This window comes from Lagopus muta, chromosome 2 (assembly GCF_023343835.1).
Source record: "Lagopus muta isolate bLagMut1 chromosome 2, bLagMut1 primary, whole genome shotgun sequence".
NCBI lineage: Eukaryota > Metazoa > Chordata > Aves > Galliformes > Phasianidae > Lagopus > Lagopus muta.
This window is the reverse complement of record NC_064434.1, coordinates 51603296-51629032: the sequence shown is the minus strand read 5'-3', so window position 1 is coordinate 51629032 and position 25737 is coordinate 51603296. Positions and strand designations below refer to the sequence as shown.

At 38.4% G+C, this 25737-nt stretch overlaps 1 protein-coding gene across 4 annotated transcripts in view; it reads left to right on the top strand.

The window, feature by feature from the left end:
- THEMIS (thymocyte selection associated) overlaps positions 1–25737 on the top strand; it is a 99456-nt gene that overhangs the window by 25769 nt on the left and 47950 nt on the right. For 3 of the 4 annotated variants that reach the window (XM_048935906.1, XM_048935905.1, XM_048935904.1), the window contains exon 4: positions 1471–2516. In XM_048935906.1, coding sequence (XP_048791863.1) covers positions 1471–2516 — 1046 coding nt within the window. Of the gene's footprint in view, positions 1–1470; positions 2517–15413; positions 19009–25737 lie in introns of those variants that run through there. The other variant, XM_048935908.1, reaches the window with a different exon arrangement.

Below are 25737 nucleotides of genomic sequence, written 5' to 3'. Positions count from 1 at the left end.
CTTCACCAGATAAAATGAAAAGACAAAAAGTTTTCTACAGCTCTAACTATATTCAGAGATCTAATCTTAGTCCTGCATCTGGATTCACTTCAGTATATACTTATGACCATATAGATGTATAAGAAGTCTTAGTAAGAAAATGATGTTTCTAAAAAACTTTTAGAAGTTTCAGAAGTATGTAGTATTCACTCATTTTCCTAGCAGATAATTCCAGTGAGGGCTTTTGTTGTTGTTGTTGTTGTTGATTTTGTGTACTTATTTATGTTTCATAGTATTCTCTATATTTAAGAAATATTAAATGAGCCCTAAGTAACAATTTAATACAACTTGAAAATTAGGTTTTATGATGCATTATCAACTACTTTTTTTGTGAACAGTGAAAAAAGAATTTTCACCAATTTTAGAAGAACTATAGAGCGATGCAAAATGAAGTATGAGAAATACTAACCACAGTTAAATAAAAAGGATCCCTCATAAGAGAGGTATCTGATTAGATCTTCACAGGCTGTGGTCAGGAATCCTCTGTACTTCTCAGTCTCAATAAATAACAAAATTTTGTGTCTGGGCCTCTCTTAGTTGTTCACAGAGAATGTTCATTTTCACTAGTTGTTCCATGTTCCTTGACTTTCACATGTGGTGGTTAGGATTGTTTCACCTGAAGGTGTTAATGTGACAAAGGCAGAGTGGGAGTAGACAGACCCTGAATTACTTTCATAGAAGTTATTATGTAAAATACAAATACATGTCTGATACCATCTTTAAGGCATGAAATATTGATACTCCATATTAGAAGGAGGTATGTGTATAGTATACCTGTTTGAAGGTCTCTGCAGAGTGAATTTTAATAAAGAGTCATTAAATAATATTTACTTGTTAAATTTTACTGCATTTGTTAGTGACCTCTGGTATCACTGACCTGGAGCTAAATTTTTAACAAACCTTAGCTGCACAGTCATCCTATATAGTTTGAAATTTTACATGCTAAATTTTTGCGAGTTTGGTTAGAATTGTCACTGCTACTTGTCAGATTGCTAAAGACAATAGCTCAGCTTTAACTGTCAACATAACCAGGTACCTTAGGAAAAGATACTAGAGTTCTACAAGTAGACCTCTATAGTTGAAGCATCCTCTTTCACTAGTAATAATGAATAAACTTCATGATACAAAGATCTTGCCTTTTAAGGAAAATTACATTCATTTTTAATAATTATCAGTACTTTCCTTATTATAAATATATAAGTGTGTTTAATTTGTCCCAGAAATACCTTACTCTCATTTCCTTTGTGAGGTCTTCTGCATATCTGCTAACCATGTATTTCAAATTAAAACAGGTAGACTTTGACTAGCCTACAAGTTGTACAGTCGCACATCTCAGGAAAGGTGCATTTCATATTTGGCCAACAGGGCATGAATACTTTAGTTTTATATCAATTTGAAGACAAAACTAAATATTTTTCTTTTTCTTTTCAGTTCGTAAGGACGTAGTTCATATCCTCTCTGATCTAGATGTTGAGGTCAAGGATATAACAGACTGTTACGATACTAGCTCTTTCCTTCAGCCACTGTCTTTGGAAGATGTATTTGAGAGAACAAGCAAGGAATTTCCCATGATTGCTGAGATAATGGACGGACTTTTAGGAAGCCAGAAACCTTATAACTTATTGCATACAGGGAAAGAGATTGTCATCTATAAAAAGTACCAGGCTACAAGAGTTATAGCCTCTGAGATCAGAAGCGATTCCTCCAAAAGACATTTTTTAATCCCTATGACCTATAAAGGAAAGTTCAAGAGAAGACCTCGGGAGTTTCCAACTGCCTATGACTTAGAGATAGCAAGAAGTGAAAGGGAACATCTTCATGTTGTAGCGACTAAAGCCTTTGATTCTCCTCATACAGAGCTTTTTTCTGTTTCAGTTGGAGATCAGTTTCTAGTTCAGCAGTGTCAGACTAGTGAAGTTCTTTATGAGGGAAGAAAGAAAGTCATAGATGTTTTAGCTTGTGAACAAATACTAAGTAATGCATACAAGAAAGTGCTTCTCCCTATGTACATGGAAGGTGGCTTTGTGGAAGTGATTCATGACAAAAAGCAGTACCAGCTTTCTCAGATTTGCAAAGAATTTCATTTGCCTTTTAATGTCAAAGTGTCTGTGAGGGATCTTTCCATGAAAGAGGATGTCTTGGCTGCGGTGCCTGGTCTGCAGCTTGAAGAAGAAATCACAGACTCTTATCTGCTGATCAGTAGTGCCAGCAGTCCAATGGAGAGCTGGGAAATTCCTGTGTATCGCTTAAACGTGTTGGTTCATTTACTCAGCAAAGATGTCCAGACAGTTGTACCTCCCATGACTAGGACAACAGTGGAAGAGATCAGTGAAGAGCAATACTATATGGTACGAAGATATGAAAACCAAACCGTACTTCCACCCCCCAGACCTCCCAAAAAGCCAGCGACACTTGCGCAACAACCTGTTTTTGCAGTTTCTGAGCAAGATGTATCTGACGTACTACAGGCTCCAAAGGTAAAATATTGTGCTATGTCTGTCTTTGAATTTCTTACAAACATAGGTCGTTTATAGTCTCCACTTCACACCATCCTTGTGGTGTTGTACACAGATGGCTCTCCATTCCTTATAATAGGCAAATTAGCCATTATAGACAACAGTGTTTAAAATCTCCACTGTGTGTTAATTGATCCATGAAAAACAACAGAACCATGCTGACTCACAGCAGAAAGCTTGGCCTTATAATTTTAGACAGACAATCCTTAATTGCAGCAATGCAAAAGTGAATGGAGAGACATAAAGTGGTTATATTCATACATTTATTAAGGGGTAACATATGTTTTCATTATATATATCAAGAGAATTTTGCTCAGCTGGAAACAGCAGAATCGAATTCACAGAAAGTCAGGCTGTATGGATCTTTTTAACTGCATATTTTTGCACTTACCCAAGTAGCAAATAGATCTGGAATAAAAAGGGCAACACTTTTAGAAAAGCCCTCAACATTAAGAAAGTTAAGTACCCCTTCTAGGACAATTTTCTTAGCGATTAACCTAAGCCAATGCGTTTGGTCATTAATTTTTGTGCTGAGTCTGGCTGAGATGGAAATTATTTTCTTCATAGCAGCCTGTGAGATGCTGTGTTTTGAACTTGTGACTAAAATGGTGTTGGTAACTCGTTGGTGTTTAGGCTGTTGCTGAGTAGTATATGCATAGCAACTAGGCCTTCTCTTTTTTTTGCTCTGTCCTCCAAGCAAGAAGGCCAAAAGGTGGCCTAGAGGCTGGGAGTGGACACAGCTGGGACGGATGACCTGAAGTGGCCAAAAGAATATTCTGTGTCATGCTCAGCCATAAAAAAGATAGGATTGATTGGTCTGGGAGAGTGGCCATAGAACAGAAAATGGCAAGCCATCTTTCTTCTTGTGGAAAGTGGTGAGAAACATCACTTTTTTTCTTCCTCTTTCCTTTACTTTTTAAATTGTCTTTTTGTCTACTCAAGAATTTTCTCAGTTTTCCTTATCCTAACATCAAAATGAGAGTGTATGAATAGGTAGATGGGTGTTCAGCTTCTTGCCAACCCGTCACAGTTTTCTTGAATATTGAAAGAACTAAAGAAAGACAGGTTTGACGGATTTCGACAAGTGTGTCCAGTGGATACATAATATCTATTAGTTTCTGTCTTCCTTACGCAAATTCAAATTCCCTACAGGGAAAGAAGACTGTACTCTAGAAATCCTTTCAGAGCTCTGATGAGGCCTCAATATGAGACTGCAGAGCAATTGTGCTGCACTTTAAATGCAGTAGAACTCATGGCATTGCATTCGGGGTGCTCTCAGGGAAAGTTATTTTTTGTATTGGTACCAAACTAAGGTCCAGCTGTAGCCACCATGGAAGCAGATCTTACGTGAGTTCTCATCCTTCCTTGCTGGAAGCGTCCCTCTCCTTAGTGTCAATTCCATGACCGCATACAGGTAACCAGCTCCACAGATGTTCTGGGAGCTAGTTGCAACAGAGCATAGGAGAAATGAAGAAGCAGGATGAGTCCCTTGGATAGGAGTAATACAGGAAAAAATGGTATGCACTGATGCTTGCAGCAGCTTAAATAAACCATTCTACTATTCTAGGGAGGACAGACAGGATGAATCCTGGAATTAACAGAGAACTCTTCAGCCTGGCACTGGCTTGGGATGCTGAACAGGGGAAGAATTTCATAAATACAATGTTTCTGGTAGACTTGTATGGTAATGCCGATTCAGACTTCCTGCTGTGACTGGTGGCTTGGCTTGGTTGTTGAATCCGTACCAGACTTGTGTTGTACAAGTATTTTTCCTGAAGTGAGGAGACAGCATTAAGAACTGTGTCCAGTTCTGGGCTCCCCAGAGCAAAAGAAGACAGGGATCTCTTGGAAAGAGTCCAGCGGAGGGCCACAAAAATGGTGAAGGGCATGGAGCATCTCCCCTATGAAGAAGGGCTAAGTGAACTGGGTCTGTTTAGCCTTGAGAAAAGAAGGCTGAGAGGACCTGATCCAGGTTTATAAATATCTACAGTGTGGGGGGCAGAATGGCAAGGATGGATGCTTTTCAGTGGTACATGGAGACAGGACAAGGGGAAACGGCTGGAAACTGCAGCATAGGAAGCTCCACACGAATGTGCATAAGATCTTCTTTACGGTGAGGGTGATGGAGCACTGGAACAGGCTGCCCAGGGAGGTTGTGGAGTCTCCTTCTCTGGAGATGTTCAAGACCTGCCTGGATGCCTACCTGTGCGACCTGCTGTAGGGAACCTGCTTTGGCAGAGGGGTTGTTCTCGATCTCTAGAGGTCCCTTCCAACCCCTACAATTCTGTGATTCTGTGACCAGAGAGGGATGAGTTGAGTTCTTTTGCACATTCATGAGTGAGGATGACCTTAGACTGCAGCTGCCCTGGCAAAGAGGCATGTGTAAGCAGACCGTGCCAGAGGACATTTTTTTTGTCACATGCTACTTGTAAATAAATAATAAACTGCAGTTCGAATTATTTGAATTATGCAGATTCATAAATCTCCTTCCCTGCAAAGACGAAACAAGTAGAGTTCCCTTATTCATAAGATTAAACATTGTGAAAGTAAATGCAATAGGTTTAAAGTCTCACAGAATACATTATCTGTTCTATCCCAAGCACAGCAAGTCCTCTGAGAGGATGTGGATCGTAGCTGATAGGCTTTTCCTTGGCCTCTTTGCCAGAAACAGCAGTACAGAGACTTCATTTTCTTCTAAATCTAGCAGGGATGTCTGAGGTCTCAGAAAGTTAGAGATTGTGCCAAACTGATAAATAGCTCACTTTGCATATTTTGTGACTCTGCATAGGCTTATTTGCATAAATAACAGACAAATGTTTTAATGAGCTGAACTTAACCCTGACAAGGTGGCAGCCTAGAATAAGCTTTAATGCCACGTGAATTGCCACTCTTCTACAGGCATCTTCCTACCCGGCTGCATGCTGGAGGGTGGTGTTCCTCACCGAGTTGTTGCTGCAGGATTAAATGCTGCTGCAGTATGAGTCCAAAGAGGTCTAAGATATGGCTGTTCTATGTCAGTAGTGGAGGATGCTCTGCCACAGCGGGTTACCTCTAGATATGGCTTGTGCTTTGAACACCTATTAGCTATTCCAGAAAGATTGTGAGGGCAGAGAGGCTGCAGCTGTCTCTACCTGCTGCTCCCTGACCTTGGGAAGGAGAATACTAGGGCCAGGAGCAGAACTGTATAGTGTGTTTCTCTGTGTTCTTTTGGCCATTTTAGTCACTGAATTGTATGAATTCAGTGGCCAGTATGGACTGGAACCTCACATGAGTGCAAGAACAGCCTCTGGATGCAAGGTGCAGTATTACAGAGACACGTTTGCACAGTTCAACGAAGTCCAGAGACAAAAATAAAATAGCTGCATTAACCAAGCCCTATGCCTAGGCTCCTCACAGGGCTAATTAATTTGGCTCAGCTCCTGCTGACACAGCTTTCTCTTCCAGAGCCTGGGGATCCTTTCTCTCACTTCCACAAGGCCCTGCAGACTTTTGCTTTTCCTCTCACCTCATCATTCTATTTAGTTTAAAAAAAAAAAAAGAAAAAAAAAACATTCAGCACACATATGTTTGAAGTTTTGTATTAGTTGTTAATTGAATGAAGAAAGAAGCTCATGCCATGCCCTCTGTTGCCCCTCCCCCCCTTCCCCCCCCCCCCCAAAGTCCATGCAAAATAAATAAATGAAATACAGTGATAGGCATCTGGAATGAATCTGACATTTCAGAATAATTAACTCTATCTCATAAACAATATAATCTCTATCCACCTCTTCAAACCATATCAGTTCTGTACCCCCAGCTGAGGACAGCACTGACAAAACAGTGGTACCCTTTGTTGAATCGAAAATGGGATACGAGCACTCAGAGAAAATCCACATTTCTTCACTTGAGCCACTGGAGAGAAGTCCTCAGGGGGCTCTAACTGCCATTTTGAACGAAATAGTTAAAGTCATTCAGATTCTGAATGGTGAGCTTAGCTAGAGAATGAGAATGGCCTGATAAAATCCTAGTATTTAATGCTAGTGGTTTGAAATTTGGGGCACTCACTCACTTGCCTGGAGAGAAGTCTTCAGGGAGGAACCAGACAGGACATCACCTTTGTGAAATTAGGATTCATTTAAAAGAACAAGCCAGATGTGCAACGGAAAGTTCTTCAGTTAGAACCACCGCTGTGAATATAAGAAACTCAGTTTTTTGCTTAATATCTCCAGGTGAGCGGAAGAAATTCAGAAAGTGTTTCCTAAAATTTCCTTAGGCTTTTTATCTGATGCCTGCAGTTTCCTCCCCCTGAAAAGATGCAATGCAGCAAATTCTTTCTAGATTTCCTTTTGCTTATAAGAATTACCCATTCAGCTGAAATATTGACAAGCTACTGTGTGATCAACAGATTGAACGAAATTATAGTTTACACAGTTTGAGTTTCAAGTAGTAAATAAGCAACAGATTTAGGAAGCTTTATGTATATCCCCCCACAGTTTTGGTATTTTGTCTTTTTAAAACTATTTTTAATTGAACAGTCAAAGAAGACTTCTTACCAAATATTTCTAAGTGAATGTTATTAATAGGAAAACAGTAATCAATGCATGGAAAGCCATTTAGTTTTATACTCCCTGGGGGCACTAAATGTGCTTCTTAATGAATTAAAAAATAAAAAGGAAAAAAAAAAAAAAAAGAAAAAAAAAGAAAGGACTCTTCTGCCAGCATCTTGCTCCAGAAAAACAGTAAGAGAGGTGAAGGAGAGCTCCATCCAGGTCTATTTTCAATAGCCTGCTTAAGCATGTATCTAGCCAGAGGAACATTAGTATCAGTAAAATACTCACAAGGTTCAAGTAAGGATTGATGCTATATGCCTCTATGAATGTGGAACTGGAAAAGTCAGTCACAGGCAGTAATCTGCTCAGCTTAACAAGAAAGCTGAGAAAATTCTGACCAGGCAAACTGGAATTTAATAAAAAAGTAAGGATCAGGACACGATAGTTAATCGTCATCTTGTGCTGAAGTCCATTATCCTTCAAAAAGTCATTACAGTGTTCTGATATCAGGAAATTTCCTGCCTTCTTGCTTTTTATTTCAAAATTAAAATGAAAGAAAAATTATCGCTTCCATCTAGCCTTGCAGTTCTACAAACTGAACTACTGAAATCTGCCATTAACATATTTATCGCATCTGTCTTCACAGCAAAATGAAGACTTATCTGGAATTAAATTGATAAGACATAAGCTGCATTTTTCAGCAAATGAGTTTTCCTGCAGTGCCTCCTTTCCTTCCTCCCAACTACTTCTTTTCTGCTTCCAGAGCATTTATCATGGATTTGGGGCCTTTATGCAGCCTGTTCAATACAAATATTTTTACTGTGTGGCAAGTAACTTAACATCCTAAATAAATAAATATTAGAAAATACACATAGGACAGCCAGCAAGGATCAGATAAGAACAGACTGCAATCTTTTGGCACTAGGAATAAGGAAGGAAAGTTTGGTTTATTAGTAGATGTAAATATACCTGTGCAAACTTAAGAAGGGTTTCTTTCTACAGGTGCACCATTTTGACTCTTAAGGCTGCAGTCATGCTTCCTCTCCCTTTTTCTCTGTATCCAAGGAAGAGGAAGCTCCTCTCTCCCTGGAGTTGTATCTTCCACCATCTCTCCCCACTTCTCATAGAATTTCTTTACATTGCTTTCCAATTGCTTTGTGAGACCTCTCAAATAGTATGGGAAAACTGGAATTCCTATCCATGGAATGAAATACCTGTCCTATGAGGAGCAGAAGCTGCTCATCCTGGAGAAGAGAGGGCCACAAGGTGACCTGATAGCGGCCTTTTGGTATCTAAAGGGGAGCTACAGGAAAGAAGGGGACTGCCTCTTTCACAGGGTCTGTGGTGATAGAACACGGCAAAATGGTTTCAAGCTCAAGGACAGTTGATTTAGGTTAGATATAAGGAAAAAATCTTTTACAATGTGGGTGGCGAGATATTGGAAAACACTGCCTAGAGATGTGGTTGATACCCCGTTCCTGGAGACTTTCAAGGTGAGGTTGGATCCGGCCCTGGGCAACCTGATCTTACTGTGATGTCCCTATTTGTTGCAGGGGAGTTGGAGTAGATGACCTTTAAATGTCCCTTCCAACTCTAAGGATTCTATGATACTGTTGAAGTGCAGTCTTTACAGATTTATGAACACCTCGTCTTATCACGGTGGCCAAGTTCTTTACATGTGTCAAAACCCAATCCCCACCATAGCCTGGTCTTGTGAGTCAAGCTCCCAGTTTCTTGCAATCCTGTGTGTTGCCACTTCTTATTCCTCCAGGTACTATATGCACAATGGGCTTCAGGGTCCCTCTCCCCTACCCCACCTGTGTCACATGAAGGTCTGACTTCCCCCCAGACCCACATGTCTTGAGCATCCCCAGGCTATACTGCCAGTGCCCTTCAGACTCCAGAATTTTGTAGCTTTGATTCCTCACTGTTCTCCACTGCTTTCAAAGAAGTATGGCTTTTCCTCTTTGTTGTATTTTTCCAGCACATTTCCTCCTCCCTGCAATCAGGCAGTGAGCTGAAGCCAAGGCCACATTCATTTTCAGACAGGAGCCAAAACGACAAATGGATTTTCATCTTCTTCCCCAGCAGCATCTGTTCCAAACAAGAGAGCATCTGTCTTCAGCTAGGTTTTTAGGGGTAAAACTGGAGTGAGCAATAGATACTGTTTGGTCTCAAGCCACTTCGTGTTCTTTTGTAGGCTTGAAAGCCTCAACTGCAGGACTTTGTATTGGTGCCATTGCAGTGATCATTATAACTGTGTCTGTACCTGGGGGCCCATGACCATTTCCCAGGAACACTTTACGCATCTTGATACCATGCTGGGCTGATGCCTGCCTATGTGCCATCCCCCCTTGTGTCCCAGATTTCTATGCAAAATAAACCAAACAGTGTTGGCTGTGACTTGGATGGTAAGGGATCAGGTCTGCTGATAAACTCTGGATGAACCAAGAGGAAGGAGTTAAAGAAGCAGGGAGCCCTAAAGCCCCAGCAAATAAATGACTGGAGTTTTCCTGATTTTCTCAGTATGAAGTGCTGGTATTAAGGCGTTTTTCTATTTTAAACAATATGAAACACTTAAAATTTCCACAGAGAAGCATCAAGTCTGTAGTAGGCACTTACTGTGGATTGATGTTACTCTCAAAACCAAAATAAAATGGGGAAGATAGCAATGTGCCTGCCAAAAGGACAGGCAGTAGATAATTGCCTGAAAAACTAGCAGGGCAATCTGAGGCGTAAGTCACATTGCAGAAAGCCATTACTGCTGCAGGAATTGCTGATATAGTACACGAAATTAAGGAAATACAGATGAACATTTGGGTATGCTGACTGATGTAAATGCCAACTGGCTAAAAGAAAATTACATAATTTAGGATGAAAAGTGAATGACTTAGAGAACAAAGAGATAAGAAATATAAAAATAAAAGGGATGCCTAGAAGAAATAAAAAAAAAATCAAGCACAGAAAAAATACGGCACCCCTGATAAGAAGAGGGAAAATACTGCATAAGGTGCTTAAGCCAACAGCCATTGATGTCAGTAGGAGAGGAATTGACTGGCACTTCTTTTTTTTCCCTCAGGAAAAAAATAAAAAAACAAAAACGGGGGGGGGGGGGGGGGGGGGGGGGGATAATATAATATCATATATTTGTATAATTACAAATCTGGGCAAAAAAAAAAAAAAAAAAGGTAATAAAAAAATCAAAATTCTGCTGTAGTGCAGTAGAATAACTCCCCAGAAAGGTAACACAGGAGGAACATGATAAATTGTTCTCATACTTGGGTTCCTTGCAGCCTGACTTCTCATGTCACTGTTCTCTGGGCTGCGCTGCCTCTTTTGCCCTTCTATTTGTAGCAAGAAGGTCAGAAAATCAAGCCCAGGGGTAGCTGGCAGCTGACGTGCCGCTCATCACATGCCTGCTTAAACATGTTCAGGGGCTTTTCTGCGCCCTGATGACCATCTGGCATGAGGTGCCTGATGTCACTGCTAGTAACTCCCAGTCTCGTTTGTGTGGCTGCCCACAAAATGCATTCTGGAGTTCTGGAGTGAGCCTGGGATGCTTGAGTACTCAGATTGTGAGCAGGAACAGTTTCAGAAAATGCTTGTTTCCACAACAATACTTACAGGAGCTGTACAGTCCAACAGTGTTGGTGTAGGCCCTGGTGATGGCTGGGCCATGCCCAAGCTCCAGCTCTGAGTCTGGGAGAGTGACAGACAAGATTTGAAGCAGTAGGAGCAGAGTCCAGTTTTTGAAAACTTCATTTTCTACTCTGTAAGCACAAACATTTACCATGGAGTAGCACAGTTCAGACAGCATTGAGCAGTTTGATATCCAGCTGTGGGATCTTCTGTTAAGAGAGTAATTCTCTGTCTGCTTTACTTGAAGACAAGGATAACTTAATAAGAGAATAAAATGTCCTAGTGAGATACAAGGGCAAATATGCAAATTTCCAATCTGTTAGCAGAAAAAGGATGCACATCAGAGTCACTAAAGTGTTGAATATGGTCAATGTAAAAGATAGCACTGATGTTTTCCATTTACATTATGCCTTCCCTCAAGAAATTCAAGTTTTTGCACTAGTGTCACAGCCAGGCATCCCAGAACTGAAAGTTCTGGTTCAGATTATCCTTCCCTTGGTTCCACTTTTTTTCTTTTCCTTTTGATGGCAACAAGAAATTTGAGGACGCATAGTCTATTCTGTAGCTATAGCTATTTTAATTCCAGTAGAGCCTCTGAAAAATCAGAACAGGGGTTTAACAAAGGCTGTAGGCATTAGTTTGTATCACTTGAAAGAGTGTGATGGAGTCTTATCAGACAATCCATTGGTAGGAGTCAGTACAGGGAAAAAAAAAAGAAAAAGATAGGGAAATAAGCCTCTTTGCTTGCTTGTGGTATGTTATGAACTACCCTGGTGGACAGTACTGGGGCAAAAGAATGCTTAGACTACAGGAAAATAGAGTCCAGACTTTTCTCCCAGTTTTTCCTTTTTTCTAAGGGAAAAATTGGGAGTGGCAGTGCCTGCCATGATGAGATTGAAACCTGAAGCAGAAAGCAGAATAAGACTATTCCCAAAGCATCCTCTTGTTTATCTGTTTATATATATTTATTTTATTTTAGATATCATACTTTAGTATTTATGAGTCTTTGGAAAAGTAAATTATATTTTAAGACATATATGTAAAGTGAATAAACTATCTGAAATCTACTTTTATCTATCCATTTTGTGTATGTGGTATATGCATGTTCTTCAGTATTAATGAGGGGAAAAAAATGGCTGAGTTTGCTTGTGAAGTGATCCCATTTGAAGGAGGATATGCTAAGCAGATGAACTGTAGCTCTACAAGAATTTTCTGTCCATGCAAGGAATGGGGTTTGCAGGAGATCTTTAAGTCTGGGTTATATTCCCTTGTCTGTCTCATGACGCGAGACAAATCACGTAATTATCATTGCCTCAAGATATGTGAAGAAACTGCCATGTGAGAAGTGAGAGTGTAGATTTCCAGCTCATTAGTTACTCTATATGGATTCTTAAATCTCAGGTAAATGCAAGATACATTACTGCAGTTCCATAAGGGTCAGAGCTGCCTCACATTTACTCTGGAGCCATAACCACCCAGACAGTTGCCATGGAGTAGTTAATGAGCTGGAAATCCACACTCATTTACTTTGTAGCAACTTGTAGCTGTCTCCTTTATGAAATGGGACATAATGCTTCATTTTCCCATTTTCTGGGGTATTTATAGCGGCAGGCATCAATTTTGCTTGTATACAGCATTTTGTTCACTGGCTACCACAATAGGAATCGCAGTAACAACATCAAAATAATAGCACCGAAATTCCCAGATGCTACTATATTATAACCTCACTTAAAAGTTTTCATCTGAACATGAATTTACTGAAGAGGTGTAAAATGAAACCGACTGTTGCCTAGGACAGCTTAATTCTGAAGTGTGGTTATTTGAAAGCAGAAGAAACAAGAAAGAAAAGTGGTGCAGACTCATCCCTTATAGCATTGCAAGGCGGTAACCTTGAGGCCCACTAACACATTTTTAAGCTTGATCTGTCTATAACCACTTCATACTATCTTCTCATAGTAGGCAAGAGCTTTTGTGCCTGCTATCTGCATCTGCTGCTGTTTATCTAGCTAGTGTGTTAAGCTGTCTTCATCTGGCAGCTTGCAGAACGTAGCAGTGAGTTTCAAGAGATGGGGGGGTTATAGTTAGAAATTCAGATGTTTCTCAGACTTCCTCCATAAATTTCCCTAGTTTGTGGGACTGACAAATGCTAACATTAAACTAAAAGTTGCATTTTAAAGGTTAGTTTGTGCAAGCATGCAAGGTGTCAGTGAAGGAGCAAAATGAGGAAATGAGCCTGCTACAGTATGGGTTATATATGTATTTTTTATTGATAGATCATATTTGGATAAAAAGTAGTGGGATGTAACTGATGATGTATAAATGAAGGCTGACCTGAGAGACCATTTTTCCAAGTCAACCTCACACAAAGCTTATACAGCCAAATCACTTATACTGCCTGCAGTGATGGAGCAGCACTACCAGTTGGATGGAAGAGAGGACTAAGAAGGTAGGCTAGAAAGGTGAAATTGAGAAGCAATGAAACAGAAAAAATGGGATATCCAGTTCTGTCAAATTGTGATATGTTATAGGAAAGCAGAATTTATGTAGGATGGAGGGATTTGCATTTTATTACAAGAAAGCTTTTCCAATTAGCGGAATTTTTCTTTGTAAATATGACATTTTCCCCTTGTGAATTTGCTAATTTGTAACTATCCTGCCTTCATTGCCTCTCACATAAAAAGAAAAAGTAGTTACAGAAAAAAAAATCATGAACCTTGCAAAATGATTATGAACTGCTTACACAAACCGTGGTTATCAAGAAATATCAGCTTTTTATCTGCTGATTTGTACCTGACTAAACAGACAGCATTTTTTTTTCACCTCGTACTCTATATAGTCCATCAATATATGACCATATGGATACCTAAACCACAAACCTCCAACACTACAGATGTTCCCAATCTGCTCTTGCAGTTCAGACATTAAGAAGGTGGATGCAAAAAATACAGAAGCTAGGAGAAAAACAGAAGCTAACTCCTCAAACAACAGGCTTAGATTGTGCAAAAGGCTTTTTTTGTTGGTTTGCATGTTCAGAAAACAGAGATAAAATCCTCTCCTGAAATGCTGAACTAGTTCTGCCCCACATGAACATCAAAATGTGAGACATTGCCTTCTACTCTCCAAAATAGAAATTAAAACTTCTTGAAAATGTTTTATGTTATTGAATAATTGTATGCCTGTAGTCTGATGTTGCTATTGCTGAACCTAATTGAAGAACCTTATTAATCATGGATTTGACACCTCATTCAGTTATAATAATGTTTTCTGTCAATCCAAGCTCTCATTATAATTGGATCTTACTTAAAAAAGGAGATGCTCCATTGACTGCTCAGATGCAGGAAAATGCAGGTTTGAAAATGAAAATATTGGTCTGAATTCTATTTCCAGAGAGTCTGCTTATGCATGTACAAGCTGGATAACACATTTATCCTTGCTGTGTGTCACATTTGGATGTTACTGTAATAAGCTTCTCTCACTGACTGGGCTACAGCTTTAGAATCGTAACTATGAATGTGAAAGCAAGATGAGTAAATAAAACTTTTTTATGGATGCTAGTATATCACCACTGCAATCCAGTTGCAAAGAATTAACTAAAAGAGATGGCTTATGTGTTAAGTTGAGAATTTGCAGTCAATTTGGTTTTCTACAAGGTTTTTTTTTGCTGTTCCCTCCCCCTTCCCCCCCCCCCCCCCCCCCCCGTGGGTACTCAGTATGTAAACAGTATTAGATATATTCCTTGCTATTAGTTGAGGATTAGATTGCCTCAAACCAAGGCAATTTAATGTACTGTATAATTGTTTACAAAGAGTTAGTGGCAAGGAACAATTCGCTCCTACCCTTACTGTCTTTATAAGCACTATCATTATAAACAAGGACAGATACAGGACAAACAGCTGAGAGATTTGTTAAGGCAAACAAAAATCCAGGCTGAGGCGGAAAGGACTTGGGGCAGCATCTCAAAAAAAAATGTGCCATTTAGAAAATACTCAGTGGGTAAAATTCACAAATTGCATATTGAAGTTCTCCAGCTCCACGGGCGTTAACAGAGGGAGGTGGCTTATTTCCATGGAGCCACAGTTCATAAAGATGCAGAAGCCATGGGGTAAGCATGACTTAGTCTGAATTTAAAAAATAAAACCTGTACAGAAAGCACTATTCCTATAAGAACTGAAATGATAATTCCCCGAAAGCATTCTTGTTTACTAATGAACCATTCTGGTTACAATAAATGGGAACTTAAAGTAGCTTTCTAATGCATCATTTAAAGCCAGCAAATATGGAGAAGCCAAGCAGTTTGTACTGATTTGCAGGACAAGCTACAAACCATATTCTGATGCCATCAGATCTGAGTACAGGTTAGAAAATTGCTGTGAATTAGGAATGAAATCTGTGGGTTGTAGAAATGTATAGGAAGATCTCACTAGAAGAAGTCAAAGGGAGTCCTGTAACTACTTTTGAAGAAGTCAGAAGCAATCTGCTTCAACAGAAAGTAAAGAGGGACAAAGTAGCTGATAGGAAGCTGTCACAGCTTGTGTAAAGATCATGTTTTCCAGAGCTGCAACTCATAGAGCTTGTGTAAGTTTCATTTAATGGAATTCAATATGGTGTAGGGACTTAGAATTTGTGTGTTTGAGCCTATGCTAGATACACACACTGAGAAAAATAACGTAAGCAATCTTTTCCTCCTTAGCTCAACCAGACAAGGCACAGAAGAGAAAGTATGCTGTTACCTAAACCAGAGTTTTGTGGCCTTACTGAGGAAATGCATGTTCTTCTATTATTTGTCTTCAGTCAGTACAGCTCAGCATTGTTTTTTACTTTACTTTGTGCCACGCAAATAAAACTTAGTCTTCATGGAAACTACAGTGTCTGAGAGGAGAAAGAACAAGGCTAAGACTGAGAGTGCTACAAATGTGAACAGGAGACTCCAAGAGAATGTGGAAAACGCTTTTATTTTTGTGGTGGTTGTTGTGCATTTCTTCTCAAAGTTTTGTGCATGAGTAGCTGACTGATATTTAATCTTTGACAGAATAAATAAAAGTCAAGGTTTTCTTTGGGTGAAGTATTAGTTAAGATCAGGAGACTTCTTGTTGCTAAAGCACAAATGTCATCCAGTCATAGACCAGGAGAACTCACATGCCTCCACAGCCACTCCTGTATTTTAAATTTGTGGAGGTTGCCCAGTGGTTTCTAAAGTGCCTATTAACACACCATAAACAAACAAAAACAATAACATTTGCAGTGGAACTATTTGGTAATTTGGTAATTCATTTGGTGAAATAGGATTTGAAATAATACCTTTTACAATATATAACTCAGTCAGCAGCTCTTGAATGCATAGAGTTAATATTCATATTCTTGGGCTATCTGTGAAAAGGTCAAGCAGGAGACATTTTAATCTATGTTTTCAATTTGTGGCTATGGAGTTATAGTAATAAATCATAGCAGCTTTCAAAAAGATCAAGACTAACAGTATTGTGTAACTCTAAAATTCCAAAGGACAACAGTTTTGACTAGTTTGTTTTTCTTGAACAGTTGAGCACATTTTCTTTTTTGTTGTGATATCTTATATAACTCTAACAACAATATCTAACAACATAAAATGGATGTGCTAACAACTTCAAATTAATAGAACCTTTAAGCTTATTTCAAAAGACACATTGCCAGACACCGCCATCAAATTTTTCATTAACTTTTCAAATGTAAATGAAATTTTGCACCTAAGGGCATGCACAGGACAGCTCTAAGGACACAAGAACACTCTGAAACACTCTGAAACATTCTTTCACTCATTTTAAGAATCCTTCAGGAGTGTTTTGTGTATTCAGATGTCCTTATACATTGTATACACCCCTAAGCAAAGCGTCCTGTTTAGGATATTTTCAATATGTATCGCTGTTAAGCTGTAACTACAAAGAAACCTCCTCACCAGTTTGAACGTGCCTATCAGAAGGCCTGTTTCTTCTAGTTGACACAGTTCATTAGACAGTGCCAAACTGTTTCCTTTTTGAAACCCTGACTACCGGCATGCTTTTGACTGCTTTACTTACTCTAGCTGCTCAGCTGTGATTGTGCCTTGACGCCCATGTGCAGACAATTTAAGAAAATTCAGGTGCTTTCAGTTTAATGGAACTGAAATTTCTTCCAAGAATTGTAAATTGGGAAGATTTATTCTGAGAAAGGAAAGAGAGGAATATAGCATGCATACTTCTTCAGTGCTTAAGAGTCCACATGTCCTCCTGGAAGCTACAACATGCCCATCTATTGTGGGAAAAACCACATTCTCAGGTGATCACTTTCATCCCAATCCTATGAGTTGTTCCAGTGCCTTGTCTTTTCCACTCTCCCACGTTTGTGGCATGTATATTAGAGTCTTATGGGATCTGGAAGTTTCCATACCAAGAATGAGGTTCATTTCTGCACAGAATCAGGCAAAAACACTGTTTAATTTGCACGTAGGTCATCAAAACAATGGTTTGAGGATTCATGCTCTTCTGCTCTGCATATTTTATTCCTACTGAACTGAAAAGATGATCTGCAAAAGGGTAGATATAAGCTTGTAGCAGAATTCCATAGTAGGGCTGGGAAAATGTAGTGTTTCTCAGATTTGTTTTTCTTAAATAAAAGTAAACATTGACATGCTAATTCTCTCTAGACAAAGAGAGAAAGAAAGAATGCAAATGTGAGAAAAGCCTCCTGTTTTTACATCTCTTGCAACACTACTAACTGAAGGGTACATTGAACTGTAGGATATCTAACAGAACCTTCTCTATCCATCCTTTTACTTTTGTATCTCTTTTTATAATAGGAATTATGGGCACAGATGAAAAGATTTATGCACACTTAAAAGATAAAAAGAGGGTAAATCCCTCAAAAGTGACAAGTGTGGTTGGTTTCATTTGTTTATTTGTTTGTTTTCCAGATTCTAGTCTAAGCTGTGTTTACTTACTGGTTGAATCTTTGTTTCAAGTGTTGAAATTCTTGGAGAGTGCTCTTTTCTCCTGCAAATGTGCACACACAATTAATTAGAATAGACGAAAGGTGTTTATTTTGACAGATTAGCCACACAGCATATCTTGTGCTTTTCTTGCAACAAGATGTATATGTAATCTGCACAGAGGTAGAGTAGCAATTTGAATTAAAATAAATAAACAGTTCCAGTAACCTCCTAATACAGTTTTTGTGGCCAGACTGGGGTGGGGGGAAGAAAAAAAGAATAGCGTTTCAAGAAATATTCATGGTTTGTACTCCTGTTATGAATTCAATAATTGTATACTGAAACTTTGTGCATATTCCTCTCCTCTCCTCTCCTCTCCAACAGTTTTCACTCTGAGATAACTTTGGATAAGCATTTTAAGAAGAGAGGATTATTTACTGGTATTCCACCATTAAGAGCACATTTGTACACTTAACATTGCATTTCATTTGAAAGCTTGTTCAATTAAGATTCTATCTCTACTGTTTTAAACAGCACTTATGTAGAGAAAGACATCAAACCCCCAAAAAAGCATGCTTTTTCATATTAGATTTTGATTCACTTCTGCCTTGTCAAATAAGAAATGCAATATTCACCTGTCAAAAAGTTTTTTAGCCACTTAGCCACTTTAGTATACTTTACAATAATAAAAGGTGATAGATAACCTCCATTAGTGATTTGATCAGTCTGTGAAAACATCACTGTCATTCAACTTGCAGAATATGACTGACAAGTAAAATGCTCCTTGTAAAGCAGATTCAGTACAACTCCAGAGGATTAAGCATTTGGGAGTTCCTATGTCCAGAACACTACTGCAGTTACTGCAATTATAGCACTACTGTTTCTTATGACTGCAAATCTATTTATCTTCAAATAACTAAATATAATTAAGTGAAGGATTCTTCACACACTTCTTGCTTTACAATTTGCTTTTTGTAAGTCCATTTGTATATGCTTTTTTGGAAGAAACAACACACTGCTAGTATTTTAAAATAAATGAATTAATGGTGGGTAAGTTGGAGCACAGTTTTAGGCTTCCCAGCATTCACTAGGAACATTTTACAGGTGAAATGTCTTGATGTACATCAGCAGGTGAAAGTACCATTATTGAACATATCCTGAAAAGAGAAACAATAAATAACTATATTTCATTACCTTTGTAGGGCCATCAGTGTTTCACTGAGAGATGAATTGACCAGCTGTAGTCTCTCTGTTTGATGGAATCACAACCAGTTGCACTAAAGTACATATGCTTTGGCTCTAAGGCAATCCTGAATGCAGCCATTTCTTTCAGTCCTGTGATCCTGATGAATAGCATCTTGGATTGTTTTTTTTTAAGAGTTTAAAGGCATGATTCCACCTGGCTGCAATTTGTATCACTTTTCTTTCTTTCTTTCTTTCTTTCTTTCTTTCTTTCTTTCTTTCTTTCTTTCTTTCTTTCTTTCTTTCTTTCTTTCTTTCTTTCTTTCTTTCTTTCTTTCTTTCTTTCTTTCTTTCTTTCTTTCTTTCTTTCTTTCTAATGATTAACTTATTTAGGACAACATTTTAAATTCTATCAAAGCAAAAATTAACTCTTTTCCCAATGTTTTGTGACTGACACCCATTCAGGCTGTTACATGTGGATGTGAACAGCACAGGTCAGTGATGTGCAATGTGTGTTCATGCCCACTGTACTGCTTGTTAATTCTCTTTAGAATGATATATTGTTTTCTCCATCGAGGTTTCTGACAGTTCAAAAAATACACTGGACAAGATTCCAAAATTTGTTTTAAATGTAAGCATACCTAATTTTTATGACCATTTACCCTGTAGGTGTTTGTGGTTTTTAATGCAAAAAATTCAAGAGTTTCACATAAGCAGATCAGAAGCCTTGACTATTGAATCCTTCTGTTCTATGTGACTCATCCTTGTTTTACCTCTTTTTGAGAACTGCAAGGTGCATTCCAATGACTTAATGAATCTGTTTATTTCCTCTCTGCAAATCTACAAATGCTCAGATCTACAAATGCTGCAAAATCACAGGCTTATTGTAGATGCCGGGAGTATTAATAATGTAAATAAAGACCATCAAAACTGGTTTGGTATTTTACAGGCAAGAAATATATTTTTTTCCCATGCAATTTATAGTAAAAAAAAAATGTCTTTTCCCAGTATCATTCTCTTTCTGGTGCATGCTGGCATAAATAATTCCTCCACTGTTAGTGGAGCTATGCTAATTTATACCCACAGAGGACTTGGTCTCAAAAGTCTAATTTAGATGACAATGCTGAAGAGCAGGGGCTTGCCATTTTTATTTGTATGTAAAGTACCAGGCACTCAAGTAGTGGTGTGTCATTAAATTATTTCTAGGAAATAAATTGCCATTTGCAAGGCTTGCTCTTGGGTAAAATTATATCTTTTTGTATGACTTAAGACAGATGCAATGAGTTAATTTAAACAGCTCCTCTTCACTTCCCTAATTTTGTTCTCTCTCCTATTTCCTGCCTTTCCTCTGCTGAGCATGCTTTCTTCTTATATCTCACTGAAATAAATACATCCTTGCATGGTAGCTCAAGTACTTCATTGCAATGTTCCCTCAGTCCTGAAGTGCCTTGATTAAAAGTGAGGTAGTAGGGCATAAAAGTGGTCAATGTCATTTATAACTCCGGAGAAAGCTAAAAGTTAGATGATAAGACTTTTTAAAGCCACTGGAGCTCCCTCTTTCTCAGCTATAAGGTTTTTTGCTGCACAGCACTGAATTTTACCCTAGGGTTGTTGACTGAGTTGCAACAGATTTGACAACAGTCTCACCTGCACACTGGACTTATAACCATTAATGGGGCACTTCATTTCAGAGGAGTCATGCAATTACGCCAAGTGATGTGCCTCTGCTTTTAAGGTCTCTTGCTAGTAATTTTATATAGGTTGTGTTCTGTTTTCAACAGTCTGTTCTCCTCAACACTAGTTGCTATTCTATTTATCTTTACTGAATATGAGTCTTATTCCCATATAAACCTGGTCCAACAATTCTTGTACATTAGCCTCTATTTCTGTCAAAATTAATTTGAAGATAGCAGAACAGACATGTAGGTATGTAAATACTGCTAAATGTGAGACAGGGCTGCCTAGGTCACAAACACTGAAGAATGATCCTTGCCATCTGAAAAAAAAAATCTGCAGAAAGGAATGCATCAATGTTAAGGTTGTTTTAAGGATTATGTAAATGAAATGGAAAACTTATGTGTCCTATGAAGATGTTACGGGCAGTGGAGGAAGCTGTGAACTGATTCTACTGCTGTATGAGTATTTGATTCTATACTGTCATTTAATCTTGATACTCATCCATGCTGACCTGCTGTACATTGGAATGCAGTGTATTGCATTCTGTTTTCTATTTTGTGTAAAGCAGGTTCCTGTGGTGCTTCAGATAACACTGTGAGAGGCTTGGTGATTATTGTCATGGTGACCGGCACATACAGTGAACCCTCAAGAAAGATAACTCTTTGTCTTGAGAAATCAGTTTTTATTTTTCTCAGAGTTGTTAATATGTTGGGATTCAGGTAAACCATATCTCAGCAGAATCACTGTTTTTTTGATGATAGCTATGTACATTGCTGGAGACAGGATTTGTTCAATGGTACGTAAAGAGATTGAAGTAGTTTTCCTTACTGGTAGGCTACATTTAAATTAACTGATTTTTCAGTCCTTAAGACTGAAACTTGGTGGAAGTTTTCTGACTTCAAACCTCTGCTTCATTTAGAAGCATTCCATACACAATATATATCTCTATATATGTTTTATAAAAATATAAATGTGTGTTTGCTTCTGTCTATTTATCAAGATAAATTAATTAAGGCAAAGAATTTTGTTGTTATGGGCTTTGTTCTGTTTGTTTTTTAAAATTTATTTTGCATCAGCTACACAGGAAACTGAATAAGAGTAGTAAAAAAGGAGAATACAAGAGTAGTGCTAGCTATAAGGGCCCTGGGGAGGTATTTATTACTATTGCAGCTGTTTTATTGCTTCAGCTGTTAAGCAGCTGGAGGGCTACTCATATCTGGGGAGCTGATTTGACCAATCATTGGAGATTTAAATTGGGATATTTCAGTGAAATAAAATTCAACTGTGAAGTACTGTAACAGTAAAAAAATCTTACATGAATATTTACTGTCATTGTATCAGCTATAGGCCAATATGGAGCTAGAGTCTTGGGGTCTCTGAGCCCTGCAGAAAGATGCAGTGAGTAGTAGTCATAGCAGATACCCTCATAGGCAGAGAATGTGTGGCAGAGAGAAAAAACAGCAGATGACTTGCCTGCAGACACCCAGCAGGTTAGTGGCTAGATATGTTGGCAGTCCTGTTTTGTCCTGAGCTAACTCTCCGGACATAATTATTTTTCTGACGTTTTTGGGGAAGATAATAGACTCAGATCCCAGATAAAATATTTGTTGAGACATTATCCTACAAACTGAGTTCACAACAACTCTTGTATTTTTTAACCAAGAGTTTGTCATATGGGTTGAATTAATGCTGCCCTTGAAAGAATGCACTTTTCTCATTGCTGTAATGTGTCCCTACAAAGCTATATCAGAGCTTAGTTAATTCTTTGTTAGAACAACCTTGTGAAATATTATAAGGTGTTATTATTGGAAAATTAGTTTTAGGTAGATAAAGATCATCAGCAGACAGCACTTTCTTGAATGATCCTCGCTTTGTCCTGAAAGCAGAAATAAATTTTACCACCTTGCCTTCCTGGAAACTCCTCCTTGTTCTCTCCCTCTGTTCAAGATGGAATGATAAAATACAGGCAAGAAAGAGTTCTAGAGCAAGTGACTGTCATACTCAGTTTTCCTGAAGTAAGGTCCTCTTGTGACAGTGTACATTATAACTGTTTCCCTTGCCCAGAACATTAACTTCCATCATTTCCATGAGAGCACTGGAATCTGAGGATTTCCTGCAGTGAAGGATTTTGATCAGAAATTAAGTAAATATTTATAACAGGACAATATTAATAGGAACTACTTCAGGTGGGCAAAAGCCATTTATTTTAGCAAAGGGTAAACTCCAGTGTCACTGCTTCCAATCTGAATCTGGCCAGTTTTTCACTGTGCTGAAGTAGCCTTAAGCTTGAGTGCATGGCAAAATCTGGAAAGAGAGTGGCTGTGTGTTGATGGCATGATCAGAAGTGTAGAAGTTATGTGAGGACAGTTTCTCTGGCTGCAGTGTCATTCACAGAAAACCTAAACATATGGCCCACATAAACATTTTACAGATGGGGCAACAAAAGGTCTGTGAATGCATGGAAAGGGTTGTGCAGAGTTTGCAGGGAGCCCCGGGGGGGGGGGGGGGGGGGCGGGAAACCATGCATACCAACTCCATCATCCTGTCTGCTGGCTCTCTGGTTCTCTGTGATAAGTGCAAATCAGTCTCTTCCTGTCCTCCCCACTGGCAGATTTTTAAATAACTTTACAGATGTTGATAATGAGCAGCAGTAACAAAAAACATGGCTCTGCTCCTGTGTCTGTGTAGTATCTGTTAAAATTGGATGGGTTGTTGAGGAACAACGCTGGGAATTGATGACCCTCTTGATTTTATGGCTCTGTAATGCTACCAGATTCAGTAACCTGCCTAAATTGGAAATCTACAAAAGGGGCCTTGATTTTTTTATCTTCCACTTAGGGCAGAGGCCTACTAATTACCAAATGAAAGCATATACTAACATATTGTGTAGGTAAATAAACCTTTTCATCTATAAGAAGAAAAACTTCACTTATCCTGAAGTATTTACTGTGCTGCTTGAACCTGAGTTGAGTTCCTCTCTTTTATCAGTAGCAAGACAAAAGTAGCCATCAGGAACAAGAGATGTGCAAGACTCTGGAAGAAAACAGTATATTAACAAAATGTACTGAGCAGAGACCCTATTATAGTATCTATCCTCTCCGCTGTGCCACTGCAGAGCTAGAAGTGATTGATAATAACCTTGTAGTTTCTGTACAATTTGCCTACAATTTTATAGTTTCAGTCATGGCATTGATCTACAGTTAAAGGAGATAATTCCTGTGTGCTATCTTGCCAGTCTGCCAAGAGCAAAGTACCAATTGTATCTGTAGTCACTAAAAATGAATACCTGCTTGAATCCAGGGTTTAACAGGGAAGTTTTAGAGAGTTATATTATGAAACTGTTATAAAGAACATTTTAAGTTTGTAAGAGAAATATGATGAGGACGATCTAAACCTAGAAATTTCTATCAGTAATACTGCTTTTGTCAGCAGGGTGTTTTATAGCCTCTGCTTTCTGCCTTTCACTATATGAATGCTGCAAACCATTTCTGCTGAAAATAAACATTGCAGACTAACAGTTCTAAGACACTGAGAAGTATTTTTATAATTTTTACTTTATTAATTTGCAAAAGTGGTAGATAACTGGAAATATTGAATGCAAATAGTTTAAAGCACATCATCTTTTCTTTCTGCTTCTTTTTTAATCTCAAACATATGCATAATGGATCAAAATACAAGCTTTTTTTTTTCCCAGGAAAATTTCTATTTTGGACTAGAAACTGGGCAGTTCAGCAAAGATACAGTAAAGCTATATAGATGTATGTGAATCTTTCACACAGTACCTTCCCAATTTTATTCTACCAACCAACCCTCAAGCTTACAATGAAACAAATAGGTCACAAAACCACACAGACCACTTCCTGTAAGGAAGTGCTAAAACTGGAGTGTGATGAAACACATGGGCTTCAAAGAGCTCTACACTGCAAGCACAGCCTCTTACTTTTTTTCTGGAGCTCGTTCTTACATGCACTGAAGTCTGGTTTTACTATGCCAATGTAAAAAGGGGCCTCAAAACGGTTGCTGTCAAAAAGGGGAATGCTTTCCTCCTGCTATCATGCTGGCTATAGAAATGACCATATGGACTAGGAAGAGCCAGAAGTTGCTGACCCAATACATTATGGCTTGGAAGGAGCCATTGGAGGTACCCTCGGGTTGTCTATGTCACAGCTTTTTGATTTGCAAGATTTTCCTCTTATTATTTCAGTCAACACTGTTGTATTTAGGACTGCATGCCTTAGAAAATAAATGCTGAAGGAATGACTTCTGCCAGCAAGTTCTCTTTTGTTACCCGGAAACTGTCTCTATCTCACAGATGCTCTTTTATGATCCATGTGAAATGAATACAAGATTTTAGTTCATCTCTAGATAGATTAGAGATTTAACTTTTTTCTCAAAAGCCTTTCACATGTAATGTGTAGTGTAGTGCTGACTGCTATCCAACAGCTGCAATAAGTTTTGGAGGTTGAGGCTAACCTGAGATGTGCATTGTTTATATATTTCTTTGAACATCACCAGGCACCCAGGTATCATAGAGGTATTTATTAGTTTTGAAGTTTTCTACACAGAAGTAAATAAATGTCTATTAAACCACAGAAATAATGATCAGTGCTGTACATTCTTTTTTTTATTCTTGTCATCCTTCTCATAAATCGACAAAGAAGGAAATAAATGATGCCAAGTTATTTACTTTATTTATTATCTGAATTTTCATAGCACCCACAATATGTTAAACACTGTCTTTATCTCTGGAAAGTATAGTTCCTTCCCTGAGTACTCTCAGATTAAGACTTTCAGGATTTTTGAGTATCTGACTATCAGCTATAACATACTTAGGGCCAAAAATATGTGTTGTGGTGTTTGTTTGTTTTGGGTTTTTTTTTTTGGTTTTTTTTTTTTGTTGTTTGTTTGTTTGTTTTGTTTTTTGTAGAAAACAGAGTCCAAGTTCCTGTTCTTCCCAGATCAGGTTTGTCCTACACCACAGTGAGACTTCCACTTGCCAAACAGGATTAGTCACTGTAGTAAACTTAAGTATGTGTGAAAGTGTTGGCAGGGTCAAAGTCTCTAAGGCTCTGGTTCTGTAGGCACTTATGCACATGCATAACTTTACTCACTGGGGCAAGAAGTATAAAATGGCCAATAATCAGCCAGATGCTTTTAAGAATGTGTGTTATTTTCATTAAACTCACAGCAAGCCATTTTTTAACCAGCTTGAAAAAAT